Source organism: Mytilus edulis, chromosome 12 (assembly GCF_963676685.1).
Source record: "Mytilus edulis chromosome 12, xbMytEdul2.2, whole genome shotgun sequence".
NCBI classification, from domain to species: domain Eukaryota; kingdom Metazoa; phylum Mollusca; class Bivalvia; order Mytilida; family Mytilidae; genus Mytilus; species Mytilus edulis.
Genome location: NC_092355.1, coordinates 4609806 through 4625078, shown reverse-complemented (window position 1 = coordinate 4625078; position 15273 = coordinate 4609806). Strand labels below are relative to the sequence as shown.

Genomic DNA, 15273 nt, shown 5'->3' with positions numbered 1-15273 from the left:
ACAAATTCTGATTGACTTCTATAGCCTCCTTTGTATTCATGGTTAACATCACGTCACAGTTACATTGAACCTAAAGGTATACTTCATGTAAAGAGATTATTTAAAAAAATATATTCCATAAATCAAATTTGTTGGCTAACATTACCATGAACCCATAATTGACATGCATTGGGCCACCATTTTGTATTGCTTATATATATGAGGCTCTAAATCATTTATCAAGTAGATAATTGATTTAGTAGAAACAACAACATAATTCTCCCAATAACATTTTTGATTATTTTTCATTGCAAATCACATTGATTAATTTCAGAAAGCAGTTATGTCTGGAAGAAAATTAGTGGAAGATGACGATGGCATACACTTTTTGAACAGTTTTGTTGACCTGCTGTTGGTTATTGGTCTTGATGACAATTCTGGTCTTATCCCATATGACGGGAAGGTAACTTATTCATGTTATTATTGTTTCATCTAACAAGGGGAAGAATTCGAAGATATTCTATAATATTGAAAGTATAAAATTCTCCTGAGTTCCTTAGCTTAAATCTGTCACATTTATCTTTTCTGTTTTGAAATTATGACTAATTTTGCCAGTTTGTCATGTTTACTAATGTTTAAAATTTTTCAATATATTTTTAAACCAATATGAAGAAGAAAAAAGACAACATTTGCAATTGGAAGTTAATAGTTTATGGATTGAAATCTTTGATTTTTTATTAGTTTTTATGTTCATGTACTGGTATATGAAAAAAAAGAGATTTTGGATAATTGTTGACATTTTAGCAACTGAACAACACAAAAAATACATATATAAATGAGTCAATATCTATAAATAGTGTTGTTAAAGACTATGAAAATGACATACACAGTCATGACATTGTATAATATTATATTTGTGCTTTAGGAAGAAGAAAGTATTACATTGGAAGATTTATTCCTCATACAATATGAACCACAAGTTCTATCCGCAGCTTCGTCAAAAGTTATGATGCATTTCTTCCCTCATGCACGACAAGATTTAGACTATCCAAGAATAAGACGGCAGCCAAAAGATGACTACATCTATAAACGCACTGCATTGAGGAGCATAGATAATTTAACACAATCTAGATTTCATAAGACTGTTAACGTGTCAAGACACACTGCTCCAGTTAGTGTAAGTCGTCACATGTCTATCAGAGGCACGACTATAAAGAAAAACAAGATGACCACTTCTGTCCCAGAATTCCCTGTTTCAGAGGAAGTCATTAAAAGTATAACAACATTTTGTTATCCAGGTAATTTTTTACCCTGAAGATATTACGATTTCATTTAGCTAGTTTACTGTTACTATGGTTATAAGTGTTTAATACTGAATTCTACAACCTTTTGTTCTTTTCACATTGGAGGAACGATTCATTGACCTGTATATAACACGCAATAGGAATACTATAAGCAAAACTTATTTTCAGTAAAAGTCAAAATTTTGATGGAGTACTTAGGTTTGGCTACAATTAAAAGTTGTATGGTTAGGACCGATTTTGGCCTAAAATTTCAGGTTCATCTGACGAAAGATTTTGACCACTTTTTAAACGCTTAAGTGTCTATTTCATTTGAATCAATTAGTTTATGTGAAAGATTTTAACTGATTTAGTCATTAAAAACGACCCGATTCAAGCTCAAATATGAAAAATCTACCAAATATGCCGAAAAATGTCACTTTTCAGATGGTTTTTGTCAAAAATGAAAGTGGCCGCATCCGTGTTCATCCTTAATCTTTATATATGTTATGTATTAGGATAAAATACAACTGACATTTCAATATTAAGGATGAACACGAATGCGGCCACTTTCGTTTTAAAGGAAAACTGTCTAAAATTTAACTAAAATGATAGAATTGTGAAGATTTCAGTAATTTAGCATGACTTTGTGGTGCTAGTACCCGATATATGTGCATTGTATTGTCAAAAACAGCCCATATTTATGTAGCAGAAGCATTCTACTGTCCAATAAATAACTAAAAGTTTACATTTTAACAATTTTGTAAAACTGCTATATTTTGGGGCCAAAAAGGGGTCTTTCTGGACCTACTCCTTTCTTGAACACTATTCGTATTTAAAAAAAAAAAGAAACCACAGTCTACAAAACATTGCATAGATGACTTAAGGAGTAACACACCTCAACAAAAACAAGGGGGGAGGGGTCTCAAGTAATTTTGGAAAGTTAGTATTCCTGCTTCAGAAGTTATTAACTATAGTTTTGTACATGACAAGCTCAAATTCACTCACATGTCTCACTCATGATCACCCTCATCAAGGTATCAAAATATTAAACAATTTTCATCTTTTGATCAGCAATAGCCAACAAAAAAATGCACCCATTGCTGAATAAGCAGTAATTTTTATTTGTATTCCAGATGGTATGAAGGTGTTTCCAGAGAAACGAGAGAATTTTGTCCATTTCCTTGTTTTGACAGATATAATGGGGAATAAGACCTATGCCACATGTCTGACTTTTAACAGAAGATTTATCATAGAAAAGGTTTGTAATGTCAGACTTAGGTCCATATAACTAACATTTGTCTAAGCGCATTTCTAAATACAAATGTTGGGATATAAGAAAGCCTTTATTTATTTCTGTTTGGTGTGGCAATTTGGAAAATTTCAGTTAAATACAAAAAATATATATCTGGCAGGGAACAAGCCTTGGAAAAGATGAGTTCAAATTTGAGCAGTGAGTTACTTACCATCCTTGACTTGAGTTAGGCCCATATTTAACTTGGAAAATTGCAAAGCTTGAGCAGGGGCATTTAATGCGTCTTTGCATAAATTCTTCTTTTATTGTACATTTTTTTCATGATTTAATTATCAAAACTGTTTTTAGATAAAAGATTTATGTTCAAGATCTATACAAAAGTTACAAACTGAAATTTAATGTATGGCAGAACAAAAATGTCTTTCTATGTCTTGGGTTTCCACCTCAAGAAAAAAAATGTAGGTCAGTAGCTAAGGTTTCATGATTTTGCTGGTGATTTTTTGTTTAAAAAGATGAGTGTAAGCATGGTAAGGAGAGACTATAGATCTATCTTATCGTGGTGCACTTTATCTACCAGAATGCAAGTTATTCTAGCCAGAACTTTATCAAGTATAGAATAAACCTTGAAGAATGTAACTATGCAAGAAAATGGTGTAATGACTTTGTCTTGCCATGACAGAGTCAAATAGCCAGACTTATGTATGTGGTGCAGCCAGTGTTAGCAGCGTATTAGTTTGTGATAAGAACAGTTTAAGGGGAATCACCAGTGGTAGGGCAATGATATATGGTATGCAGTTTTATAAGCATAGGCACATCTCATTTTGTCTGGAGGTTATTTGGCACTCCCCTCAGTCATGGTCTATTGACTCTAAAACTTTTGCTTACTGTACATGTATTAGTTTTTGATTTGTTTATAGTTTATGGGGAATCACTAGTGGTAGCTATAGCTATATATATTTCTCTAATTCTATGGAAATTTATCCCTTTCCAAAACCATAGTATAAAAAAAAAATAATCAACGTGTGATTGCAGGTGATCTCAAAATATCATTGGATAATTTAAGGGTCAAATACTTATCAAAGGTACCAGGATTATAAACCTTTTTAGCTAACTAGATGAATCAAAATATGCTAACAGGGTTGAGTTCAATATTGTAGCAGCTTCCTAGCCACTACGTAGCTGCTATCAATATCTTTGTAGCAACTAGTCTATAGCTACACGTTCAATAGTCAAAATCTATGTACCACTACGTAGCTGCTACAATATTGAACTCAATCCATGTGTTAATGAAAATTTTCGTTTAACAAAAAGAGAAAATTTATTTTTTAATCATTAGAGAAACAGATTCTTACATTGTTACTCCATGTACTCGTGGATTATCAGATTTATCCAATCTGGATGGTTAAATTATGAATTTTAAAGTCCTTGCCAAGGCTCGGACTTTAAAATTGATAATTTAACTATCTCGATTGGATAAATCCGATAATCCACTGGTATCAATGTAAGAATCTATATTTAAAGGTCAATTATATTTGATATGTAGGTGTATTAACATTGGCACATCTTATTTCCATGGAAATTGTTTGACCCATGTACCTTAATTCATGGTTTGTTGACTTTGAATGTTTTGCATAATTTACATCTCAAATTACTGTAAATTCAGAAATTATTGCATGCATCAATTATTGAGAGTTTTGTAGAATAGACTAAAACGCAAGATTATTTAATGCGATTTCAAGAAAATCTGCATACAGTTATAAGCAGCATATATACCATTCATTCACATTAGGCCGAGAAAAAAAAAATCCGTGTTTCCGGTAACCCGACCGACCCTATTTTTTTAGCCCCGACCCTAACTTTTTTATTGGATCTTCCAAAAAAAAAAAAAAAAAATTTTATCAACCGACCCTGTTTTTGACACAGGCTTCTGATAGATGACATAATATTTTTTCTCTCTTGCTTCCTCTTGCATAGAAAGCCAGTAAAACATTTTATTAATGTCAAAAGGTATTCCAAATAGGTTAAAATCCAAGAAATTTGCACAGCAGGTGCTTCAAAAACATTGCAAATGGCACACTTCCGGTTTTTGAAACTAATTACGGATCCGGACTTGGAAAAAACATGATAATTTTCCGGATTTCATTTACGATGTCAAAAAAAAAAAAAAAAAAAAAAAAAAAGAATTCCGACCTACCGACCCTATTTTTCAAAATGATGTTACCGGAAACACATATCTTTTTTTTTAGGCCTTATCATATTAAAAAAAACTGGCAATAATTTCTGTCTTTGCCATGGTGTTGTCAGTTTATTTTCAACTTATGTTATGAGTTTGAATATTACTTTGTTATATTATGCTGTAAACTTTGATCAACTGATAGAACTATTTCTTTGATTTACAATTTTGTAGGGAGAAAAGTCAAAGATATGGATGAACCTTGACACCAGTTCAGATGACCTTGAGAAACAACAAGTTCGATGTTATATACCACACTGCTGTGTACTCATATCAAAGTTTCCATATTTTACTGTAATGAAAGATGCATTATCATAGTGAGTATATATAGATTAGAAGATGTGGTATGAGAGACAACTCTCCATCCAAGTCACAATGTATAAAAAGTCAAAAAAAATATTGGTCAAAGTATGGCCTTCAACAAGAAACCTTGGCTCACAACGAACAGCATGATATAAAGGGCAACAAAATGACTAGTGTAAAACCATTCAAACTTCATACATTTACAGTAAACATATTGAAAGGTGATTAAGAACTCTTGAGGGTATTCTCATTTAACAGTTTTTCATTTTACAAAGGAATGAACTTCAACCTTTTCGTCACATTTTTCACAGAACCTACTGAACAAATGACTCCATATTTATTTAAAAGTTTAAAATGAAAAGAGTATTAGTTAAGGAACAAAATAAGCTAAAAATATTGATAGGTTATCATGGTTATAGTGCTTCTTTCCAAGATATTTGAGTTTTAAAAGATGGTGGGAAAAGGCTGACTCTGACTTTTGACCTTATATTTGGATTGGTATTGTTTGGGTCTCAAAGAAAAGAAGTCTAGAATCTTAAATTTTGGTAAACATGGTAAATGACTTTTATTAGCAATTGAAGTCTTTCATGAAAAGAAAAATGGGTGTTATGGGGCAAAATATTTTACCCTGTATCGTAGGGAAATAAGATCATAGTTATAGGAGTCGGAACATCTGACACCAATTCCTAAACCTTACACAAGTACACCCGTAAGTCATGACTCTTTTCTCTTGATTGTAGCATGGTATCTCGGATGGAGGCTGATCCAGAAGAAATGTACAGCCATATAAAAGATATAACCCATACACTGACCATGACTCCTATTCCACTTGCTGGAAGATTGGCATTGGTATTGTTTTAGCTACTGTTAAATCAGATATTATTGCGATGTTTTTTTTATTGCAAAACTGCAATAAGGTTAAAATCGCAATAATTGATACTCACTTTTAGACATTTTTTTTATGAATTAAACAGGACTTTTTTCAATATCGCAAAAATTTTAAATCTCATTTTAGTTCCAAATGACAAAATCACAATAATAAATACATGCAATAATTGTATTTGCATGGACATTTTTCAATGTTTTCTTCCTGAAAAAGTCTATTGATAGTTGATACAGTGGTTCATGAATTTACAAATCTTTTTTGCTTCAGAATTTGAATACTTTTTTTTGTAGGAAGTTGAGATTGAAGGAGAATCTTTATTTTTGTACCCACCAGAGAAACCCGATAAACCTGTCATAGATATACCTCTTCATTTAGTCTTCCTGTGTTTCAATAGCAACGAGATTTTGAAAATTCTTTCTGCCATTTTATTGGAGGAGAGGATAGTGTTCATATCATCAAGTTATGCCCTGCTGACTACCATTATGCAGGTAAATATTAAAAAAAAACCAAATGTCTCTCCCATTTAATTGTAGAATTACATTAAAATTTGATTCATAGTTGCCATAAGAAGTTGCATCATGACGTGAAAAAAATGTAGAAAGAAATTCTTGCAGATTAGATCAAGAGCTTTTATGGTAAATATTGGCATCAAAATTAATCAGATTTAAAAAAAAAAGTATATATTAAATACGAAAATGGTTTCACAATTACTTTTCTCTATAATTTAGAGACTGCTAAGTTTTATTTTTACAATTACTGCTGTATGTTCTATTTTATACATCCGTCTGTATAATTATGTCAATTAGTCATTTGATTACTCAAATTTGCTTAAACAGATTCTCATTAAAATTTTAGCAGAATATAAGGATTGACAGAAAACTCTTACTTTTGAATTTGAAAATTTATTGGGTCATCATTTCAGAGTTGCAGGACTTTATATGTCAGATTTAAGGCCTTGTTCACAGTACACACTTAACTTGAATTTATTTTAAAGCACAATTTAAAAGAGAACTTCCTTTACATTATGAATTTTAATTTATCTGTCATTCCAGATAGAGTTATGGGACTTTTATATTCCAGATAGAGTTATGGGACTTTTATTAATATAAAATTCATGATATTAGGCAATATTTATATACCTTAGGATATTCCTAATTCTGGTGAAGCTGTTTATTAGTTATCTTACGTTGTCAGATTGCCTGTCTTATAGATGTCTTTTATATTTAGAAAATAATTAATATATGAATTGCATTTTCAGAGTTTTCTATACTTTATTCTACCCTTTGAATGGAGGTATTCCTTTGTCCCTATCCTGACCATAGAAGCATTGGAACTGTTAGAAGCACCAGGGACGTTTATGATGGGATGCCATAAAATACACAGAAAAGAAGTTGAACAGGTTTGATCAGTATAAATATTTAAAAAGGGTCATTTTTTTTTTTAAGGCAAATGATTTTCTACAAAAACAGGTTGAAAATTCTTCTCTTTTCTAGAGTTTGACATTTGATATATCTCAATGTTCTATAATTTTTTATTTTGAAAAGTAGATAAGACTCACACTTAAAGAATGGTCAGTCCAATGATTAGAAAACACTTTACTCTGGAATATCTATAAACATGCTAGTTTCCCAAATCCACAAAAATTGGTACCCACAAAAATAAATGATCACAGTTTGCAAATTTTCTGAAAAAAAGTATTTGAGTTGCAGAGACCTTTTGGAAGTCCTATCTTAAACCTCCCATGTCCGTTATAACTTAAATTTTTGAATGTGTATTTTCAGATAGAGGGTGTTGTTGTGGTAGATATAGATGAAGGATCAGTGGCTGTTAACCCTGTTATAGAAATGACAACAAACCAGTCCGATAGTATAGAAAGTTTGATTGACATACCTGAAATACCAGATGAAGCTGCCAAGTTATTTTCTAAAGTCTGTAAGAGGGCGCTGTATCAGCATGACTTAGTAGAGTTACAAAGGTAATTTTCTAAGTTCTGTAAGTGGGCACTGTATCAGCACGACTTAGTAGAGTAACAAAGGTAATTTTCTAAGTTCTGTAAGTGGGCGCTGTATCAGCACGACTCAAAAGAGCTACATTTTTATCTTGAGCTTTCGCCACCATTTGGCTTCCTTTGTCGTCCGTGGTCTCTGTCGTCGTCTGTCCATTTTCAAACATCTTTTCGTCTGAAACAACTGAACCAATTTCAACCAAACATAAGGTGAATGATCCTTAGGGTATCTAGAATAAAGTTTGTGTTTTATTTTCTGTTTCTTATAAAAGCATGGCCGCCATGGCTAAAAATAGTACATAGTGGTAAAATGCAGTTTTTGGCTTACATCTCAAAAACGAAAGCATTTAGAGCAAATCTGACATGGGATATAAGTGTTCATTAGTTCAAGTTCTATCAGCCCTGAAATTTTCAGATGAATCTAACAACCCATTGTTGGGTTGCTGCCACTAAGTTGATAATTTTAAGGAAATTTTGCAGTTTTTGGTTATCATCTTGAATATTATTAATGATAAAGATAAACTGTAAACAACAAAAATTTTCAGCTAAGTAAGATCTCAAAAATTATAATAAACTTTGTTTGATTTCATCAAGAATTTAATTCTTAAAAGGTTCTTTGATATGCTGAATCTAACCAAAAAAAAAAACTACGATGAAATTACACACTTAAACTCTTAAAAACGAAAGATAAATGCCAAAAAATCAAGGTGAGCAATTCAGGCTCTTGAGAGCCTCTTGTTTTTACAAAGATAATTAGGGAGCATCACCAGTTATAGTCAGTAAACAAAAACTACAAAGCAACAGATTCCTTACCTTAAGGGCATACAATATAGTTACAGGGGAGGTAATGACGTTGCTAACGTAAAATGTTACTTTCACGACGTCAAATTATGACATATGGACCATAATTTGGTATTCGGCCTTTGGTTTCTTTTTGTATCCTTTTTAGCTCACCTGGCCTAAAAGGCCAAGTGAGCTTTTCTCATCACTTGGCGTCCGGCATCCGGCGTCGTTAACTTTTACAAAAATCTTCTCCTCTGAAACTACTGGGCCAAATTAAACCAAACTTAACTACAATCATCATAGGGGTATCTAGCTATATATAGTTTAAAAAATGTGTCTGGTGACCCGACCAACCATCCAAGATGGCCGCCATGGCTAAAAATAGAACATAGGGGTAAAATGCAGTTTTTGGCTTATAACTCACAAATCAAAGCATTTAGAGCAAATCTAAAGGGGTAAAATTGTTCATCAGGTCAAGATCTATCTGCCCTGAAATTTTCAGATGAATCGGACATTCTGTTGTTGGGTTGCTGCCCCTGAAATGGTAATTTTAAGGAAATTTTGCTGTTTTTGGTTATTATCTTGAATATTATTATAGATAGAGATAAACTGTAAACAGCAATAATGTTCAGCAAAGTAAGATCTACAAATAAGTCAACACTGAGGCAACAGATTCCTTACCTTAACCTTAATAACAGTCGTCTACGCTGAGGCAACAGATTCCTTACCTTAACCTTAATAACAGTCGTCTACGCTGAGGCAACAGATTCCTTACCTTAACCTTAATAACAGTCGTCTACGCTGAGGCAACAGATTCCTTACCTTAACCTTAATAACAGTCGTCTACGCTGAGGCAACAGATTCCTTACCTTAACCTTAACAACAGTCGTCTACGCTGAGGCAACAGATTCCTTACCTTAACCTTAACAACAGTCGTCTACGCTGAGGCAACAGATTCCTCACCTTAACCTTAACAACAGTTGTCTACGCTGAGGCAACAGATTCCTTACCTTAACCTTAACAACAGTCGTCTATGCTGATGCAACAGATTCAATAGACTATTTTTACCAACTTTTGACTACAGTAATGGACAGAGTGTATGATTTTTTGACAGGTTACCTACTCTGTGGTAGGGTATTCTAGTACTCAGTCAAGTAAGGGCAACTAAAAGAAGGAAAATCAAGCTTACAATTGGTCCAAAGGTCAAGGTGTGATAAGTATCAGAGAACGGTCCCAATTTTTGGTCAAATTAAAGACCATGTGCCATAAATTATATTACTATATTACAAATGGTGTACGATTCTACTGTTTTCATTGGATATTACGATCACATGTTTCAAAGGTTATTTTACTTATTCGAAGCCGTGTTTCTATTTTTAAGTATACTGATGCTATGTTTCTATTTATATGTATGTAGGACGCTAAAGTGTGATAGGTACGCTAAAATACGATGGTCACACTAAGGTGTGATGGTCTACGCTAAAGTGCCATGCTTCCATACGCTAAAGTCAGATGGTCCGCGAATATATAGACGTTAGAAACGTAGTTTGATAATGGCGTTAACAGTCATTTATGCACACCAAAAATGAACATGCCGGAAGATAGATTAGGAATATTTGATTATCAACTATGACTTACTAGTAATTGATTTAAACTTAACCGTTTTTTGTCCGCTTAAGCACAATGTTTTATTTTTTTTCGAGTGCTGGAAGAAGGACTACAGTCAACCATTTTACTATATGAATACAAAATAGTATACGTAAACTTATCCTGTTTCTATTTGAAGCAAACGGATACACTCCAATCATTGTTTATGTGGCAGTTTACTTTGCGATCCCCATTTAAATGCTGTCGATTTTAGTGAAAAGTAACATCGATAAAATAGAGATACATATTTTCATGCGTGAATGATAAATTGTCTGCTAAAACATTAGTTCATACTGTACATTGTATGAAAATAAAACATGTATTTGTACTCGCTATAAAAAAGCTCGGCGAACATTGCCTTCTCTCGCATCTAAAATTAAAACTTATACAAATAGATGTTGCATAATCCGACAATAAACAGATTTTGGATTTTTGATTTTTCAATGACAACTGTAAGGGAGGCTGTAAAATTAGGGTGAATGGCAATCTACACTAATTATCCAAATATCGAATCGCTCTGTATTGTTAAAAAATCATTTTACATGAAATATGATATTTTGCGACACATAAATTACCTTTTTAGCAATTATTATGTGGTGGGTCTTCTAAATTTAGAACCAGTCAATTAAGCATACCGGTAAACTATATTAGCATACTAGCTTTTGCAAATAGACTATTTTTTAAACTTCATGTTTTAATCTTTCGAATCTTAGCCCTTTGGTCCATCGCATTTTAGCTTGATATACCATCGTACTTAAGCGAACAGACAACCGTCACAATGTAACGTGAGACACCATTGTGTAACGTGTTTGGCTTATGAACTATATGTTCGTATCCCTTTTCACAGAATCTGAGACACTCCAATATCAATCTTTTAATTAACTCAAAAACCCAACTACAACTTGGAGGCTTTACTTAAAACTACAAGACCAACTTTGAAACTTAATAAAGAAATAACACTATTTACACAAATAACTTTGTATCAAAAAGTAGTCTGAAAACTAGAACCTCAATTTATCCTTGATCCTTTCACTGACTCCGAGGTCCCAACTGATTTGACAAACAATTATATTAAACTTAAGAATAAGCTTCAAAAATCCTAGGTTCCGGAAACACCTAGTTCTGAGACACCCAGTCTCTGAGACAACTAGTCCCTGAAGCACCTAGTTCCTGAGACAACTAGTTTTGAAGCACCTAGTCTCCGGAGCACCTAAGTCACCAGATTATTACAAGCTATCTGTTCGAGGGACTGCGACCATTCCCGAGGGAAATTACAGTATCGGAACAACCCGGTAGCTTGCAACAATCGTAAAGACTTCAAAAACCGCTTGCTTCAAAACCACAAGCTTTCAACTCAAACTAGGTTTACAAACTTTCCTTTTAAACTACTTTATTGGCTGGTATTCACTTTCCGATGTTCATCCGTCGACGGCCAATTAATAAATGAGCCACTTGCAATGAATCGGTGTCTTTATATACCAAGAGCGCGGACCTCGAAGAGAGCACCCTAGCAACAATTAACGCGTCTCATAACAACCAAGGATAAAAGACTGATTTTATATGTATTATTCGTTAACGCATTGTTCAAACGGGTAATTTATTATGGATAACAATTCAACGATAAATTACAAATATTGTCTTATGTCTAAACTGCATTTTTGTCACATTACCCACGCCTCCGATTTCATGCGTCCTCGCATGACTAACATACTTTATTTTCTATTATAACGTCTGTAATTTTGAGCGTTACTGCCAAAGAATAAGTTTAAAATGTCTATAACAAATTTTGCCTCTGCAGCGGCCCCAAGGAGCCTACTCTTAACGAAATCTGCAGGAGGGGTCTTTTACATGCACAGGGCATGACATGTTCCTGTACATGGGGCCTCGGATTTAACGTCCCCGTCCGACGGACTCTACATATATATCTATATATTTTTTTTCTCTTTGCTGAGTGTATTTCAACAGACCTCAACAGTTACAATAACAATAACATTTTATAAAAAACAACAACCAAACATTGCTATCTCAATAACCAATTAAAACTCAACAAAATATAGAAAATTCTTCCTGAACTGTGTGTTTTAATTCTTTATTATTTCCAATATATCTATTAACAGTTTCGAGAAATTTCAAAAGATCAAGTGATTTTTCATTTCTTGGAGCCACAAATTTCAATGGTCCTGACGGCCTTATTGTGCTCCTCGTTTTAAGACACATTTTATTAACAGTCTCCACATCTGTTTTGGGCTCTCTAACAACTTTTTCTTGTATCAGACTGTTTTCGTCATTATTGGCCAAGTTCTTCAACTCTACAAGATCTGACATCTCTTTTCCACTGTCGTGTGTTTCATCTTGATCTTTTGGTAGCTCAAAGTTTTCAGCACCATTACCCTGGTGACACCTTGTCATATGACGTCTATGATATGCTGTCTTTTTATACCGTCTGTTACACTGGTAGCATATCAACTTGCTCTTCTCGTGATCTTTATTTATAATTATAATACCAACTTCTGGCTTTGGTATAACAGGTTTTTTTATGTTTCTAGACACCATTACTTCACTAGTAGGAGGCAGTTTTATAGTTGTTGCAACATCTACCCTGTAGCAGCCTATCTGACCTTCAAAATGTAAACGGTTCTCTCTTCCGTTTACCCAAATGCTACCATTAGTAATATTTATTACACAATTTTGGCTTCTTTGAAAGTCTATTCCCAATATACCATCTACGTTTAGGTCTGCTACTACAGCAATGTTTGAACAAACATGTCCATTTAAGTCAATGTCAATTATAGTTTTCCCAAACAGAATTAAGGGAGAACCATTTGCAGTCAGTATCTCTCTGTCCATTGTTGACAGAACCTGAGATTTCATACTGTCAAACATCTTTTTTGAAATAAGGGATACTGTCGCCCCTGTGTCTATAAGCATCTTTGCTTTACAACCATTGACCTTAGCCTCTATAAACATACCAGCCTCATTTGCTAATTTGTTAACTCCTATTACACCGTTCTGTTTTTCATGTGAAACTTCGGGTAGGTTTTGGGAGTTTGAACGTTCCCTTTTCACACTACTTTCGGGACAATCTTTTTTGAAATGTCCAAATTTTCCACAGTTGAAACATCCACGTTTCTTACGATTCTGAAATTGTGAATTACCTTTAAAAGGAAACCACCCTTTTCCCTCAGTTTGTTGCAAAGCTTTTACTTCTTGCTGCAGATCAGTCAAAGCTGTCTGCATGTTTTTAAGTAGCTCTACTGTTTTCTCGCTAGTGTCAGTGGTGTCTACATCTGTATTTGTAGCTCTTAAATAACCTTTCCCTTCCTCCCGCTTTATTTCAGCCTTATTGAAAGCTTCTAGTTCAACAGCGTGCCGAACTGCGTCATTCAGGTCGGCAGGTCTAGCTTGTTTAATTCTAAGTCTCATGTCCACACTCATGAGCCCGTCTACAAATTGCTCTTTAGCTAGAGTTTCCCTAACGTCATTTGGGGCTGTTGGATATGAAAGGTTCGCCAAGCGTCTTATGTCCTGACCTAATTCCGGAAGGCTTTCTGAAGCCTTTTGGCGACGCTCCCGTAATTGTGTTCGGTACAATTCCGTTTGATTGGCAGGCGAAAATCTCTCTTCAAGAGACCTGACAAGCTCTTTAAAATCTTGTCTTTTATCTGTGGGTAGATTTCCTAGTACCCCCTGGGCCTGTCCTCTCAATGAGACTGCCAAATATAAACCCTTTTCTGTATCTGTCCACCCATTTATACTTGAACAAGCATCGAAATGAGATTTGTAATCTATCCATGAGCCCTGCCCATCAAACGTAGCGGGTTTTATAATATTTTTGTTTTTGTTGTCTCCCCTATATGCACCTAATTTGTCTTGTGGTTTTTGCAGATTTTTCTTTCGTCTCTCAGTGACAAAATTTGTCTCAAGAACAGAATCTGAATAAGTTCTCATTTCTGGTGTTAATTTTACAGAATCTGGAATATCTTTATTATGTATTTCAGGCCGTGGCATAACTTTGGTCTTAGCCCCTGGCCCTACCCCATCGTGTGTATTTTGGAGTATGTTGCTGCCCGTACCAAAGTAGGGGTCTGGAATTCTAGCAGAAGCAATTCCAGAGTCAGATTGTCTTGGACGTGTTGCTTGACTAATAGGAGTTGACTGTGCAAAGTCTGGGACATTTTCAAAACTCTTAGATCTTAAGCACTCTATTTCCTTGTTTAATTTATCTAACTCTCTGGTCAAATTTCTTGTTTCGACACTGTAAGGGTCATACAACATTTTATCTTCTCTGTATGTTCGGGACATATTTTGAAGAATAAATTAAACAATTTTCCAAAAATATTTTATTAAACAATTTGACAATCAATATATTTACAAAACAGTGTGTTGCTTCTTGCAATTAAGAACGAATAGGAAATAATGACAATAAAACAATGTGATTATTTACATATAATATTGAAGTTTCTCAGATCCCACCGCTGCTAACCAATTTTGTAACGTGTTTGGCTTATGAACTATATGTTCGTATCCGTTTTCACAGAATCTGAGACACTCCAATATCAATCTTTTAATTAACTCAAAAACCCAACTACAACTTGGAGGCTTTACTTAAAACTACAAGACCAACTTTGAAACTTAATAAAGAAATAACACTATTTACACAAATAACTTTGTATCAAAAAGTAGTCTGAAAACTAGAACCTCAATTTATCCTTGATCCTTTCACTGACTCCGAGGTCCCAACTGATTTGACAAACAATTATATTAAACTTAAGAATAAGCTTCAAAAATCCTAGGTTCCGGAAACACCTAGTTCTGAGACACCCAGTCTCTGAGACAACTAGTCCCTGAAGCACCTAGTTCCTGAGACAACTAGTTTTGAAGCACCTAGTCTCCGGAGCACCT

At 34.0% G+C, this 15273-nt stretch overlaps 1 protein-coding gene across 1 annotated transcript in view; it reads left to right on the top strand.

Annotated features, from left to right (window-relative positions):
* LOC139499520 (DENN domain-containing protein 3-like) overlaps window positions 1-15273 on the top strand; it is a 63793-nt gene that overhangs the window by 6907 nt on the left and 41613 nt on the right. Inside the window, exons 2-9 of the mRNA XM_071288229.1 lie at window positions 227-442; window positions 905-1277; window positions 2396-2520; window positions 4922-5064; window positions 5791-5899; window positions 6227-6424; window positions 7195-7335; window positions 7718-7911. Of these exons, the coding sequence (XP_071144330.1) occupies window positions 323-442; window positions 905-1277; window positions 2396-2520; window positions 4922-5064; window positions 5791-5899; window positions 6227-6424; window positions 7195-7335; window positions 7718-7911 (1403 nt within the window). The 5' untranslated portion in view covers window positions 227-322. The remainder of the gene's footprint in view (window positions 1-226; window positions 443-904; window positions 1278-2395; window positions 2521-4921; window positions 5065-5790; window positions 5900-6226; window positions 6425-7194; window positions 7336-7717; window positions 7912-15273) is intronic.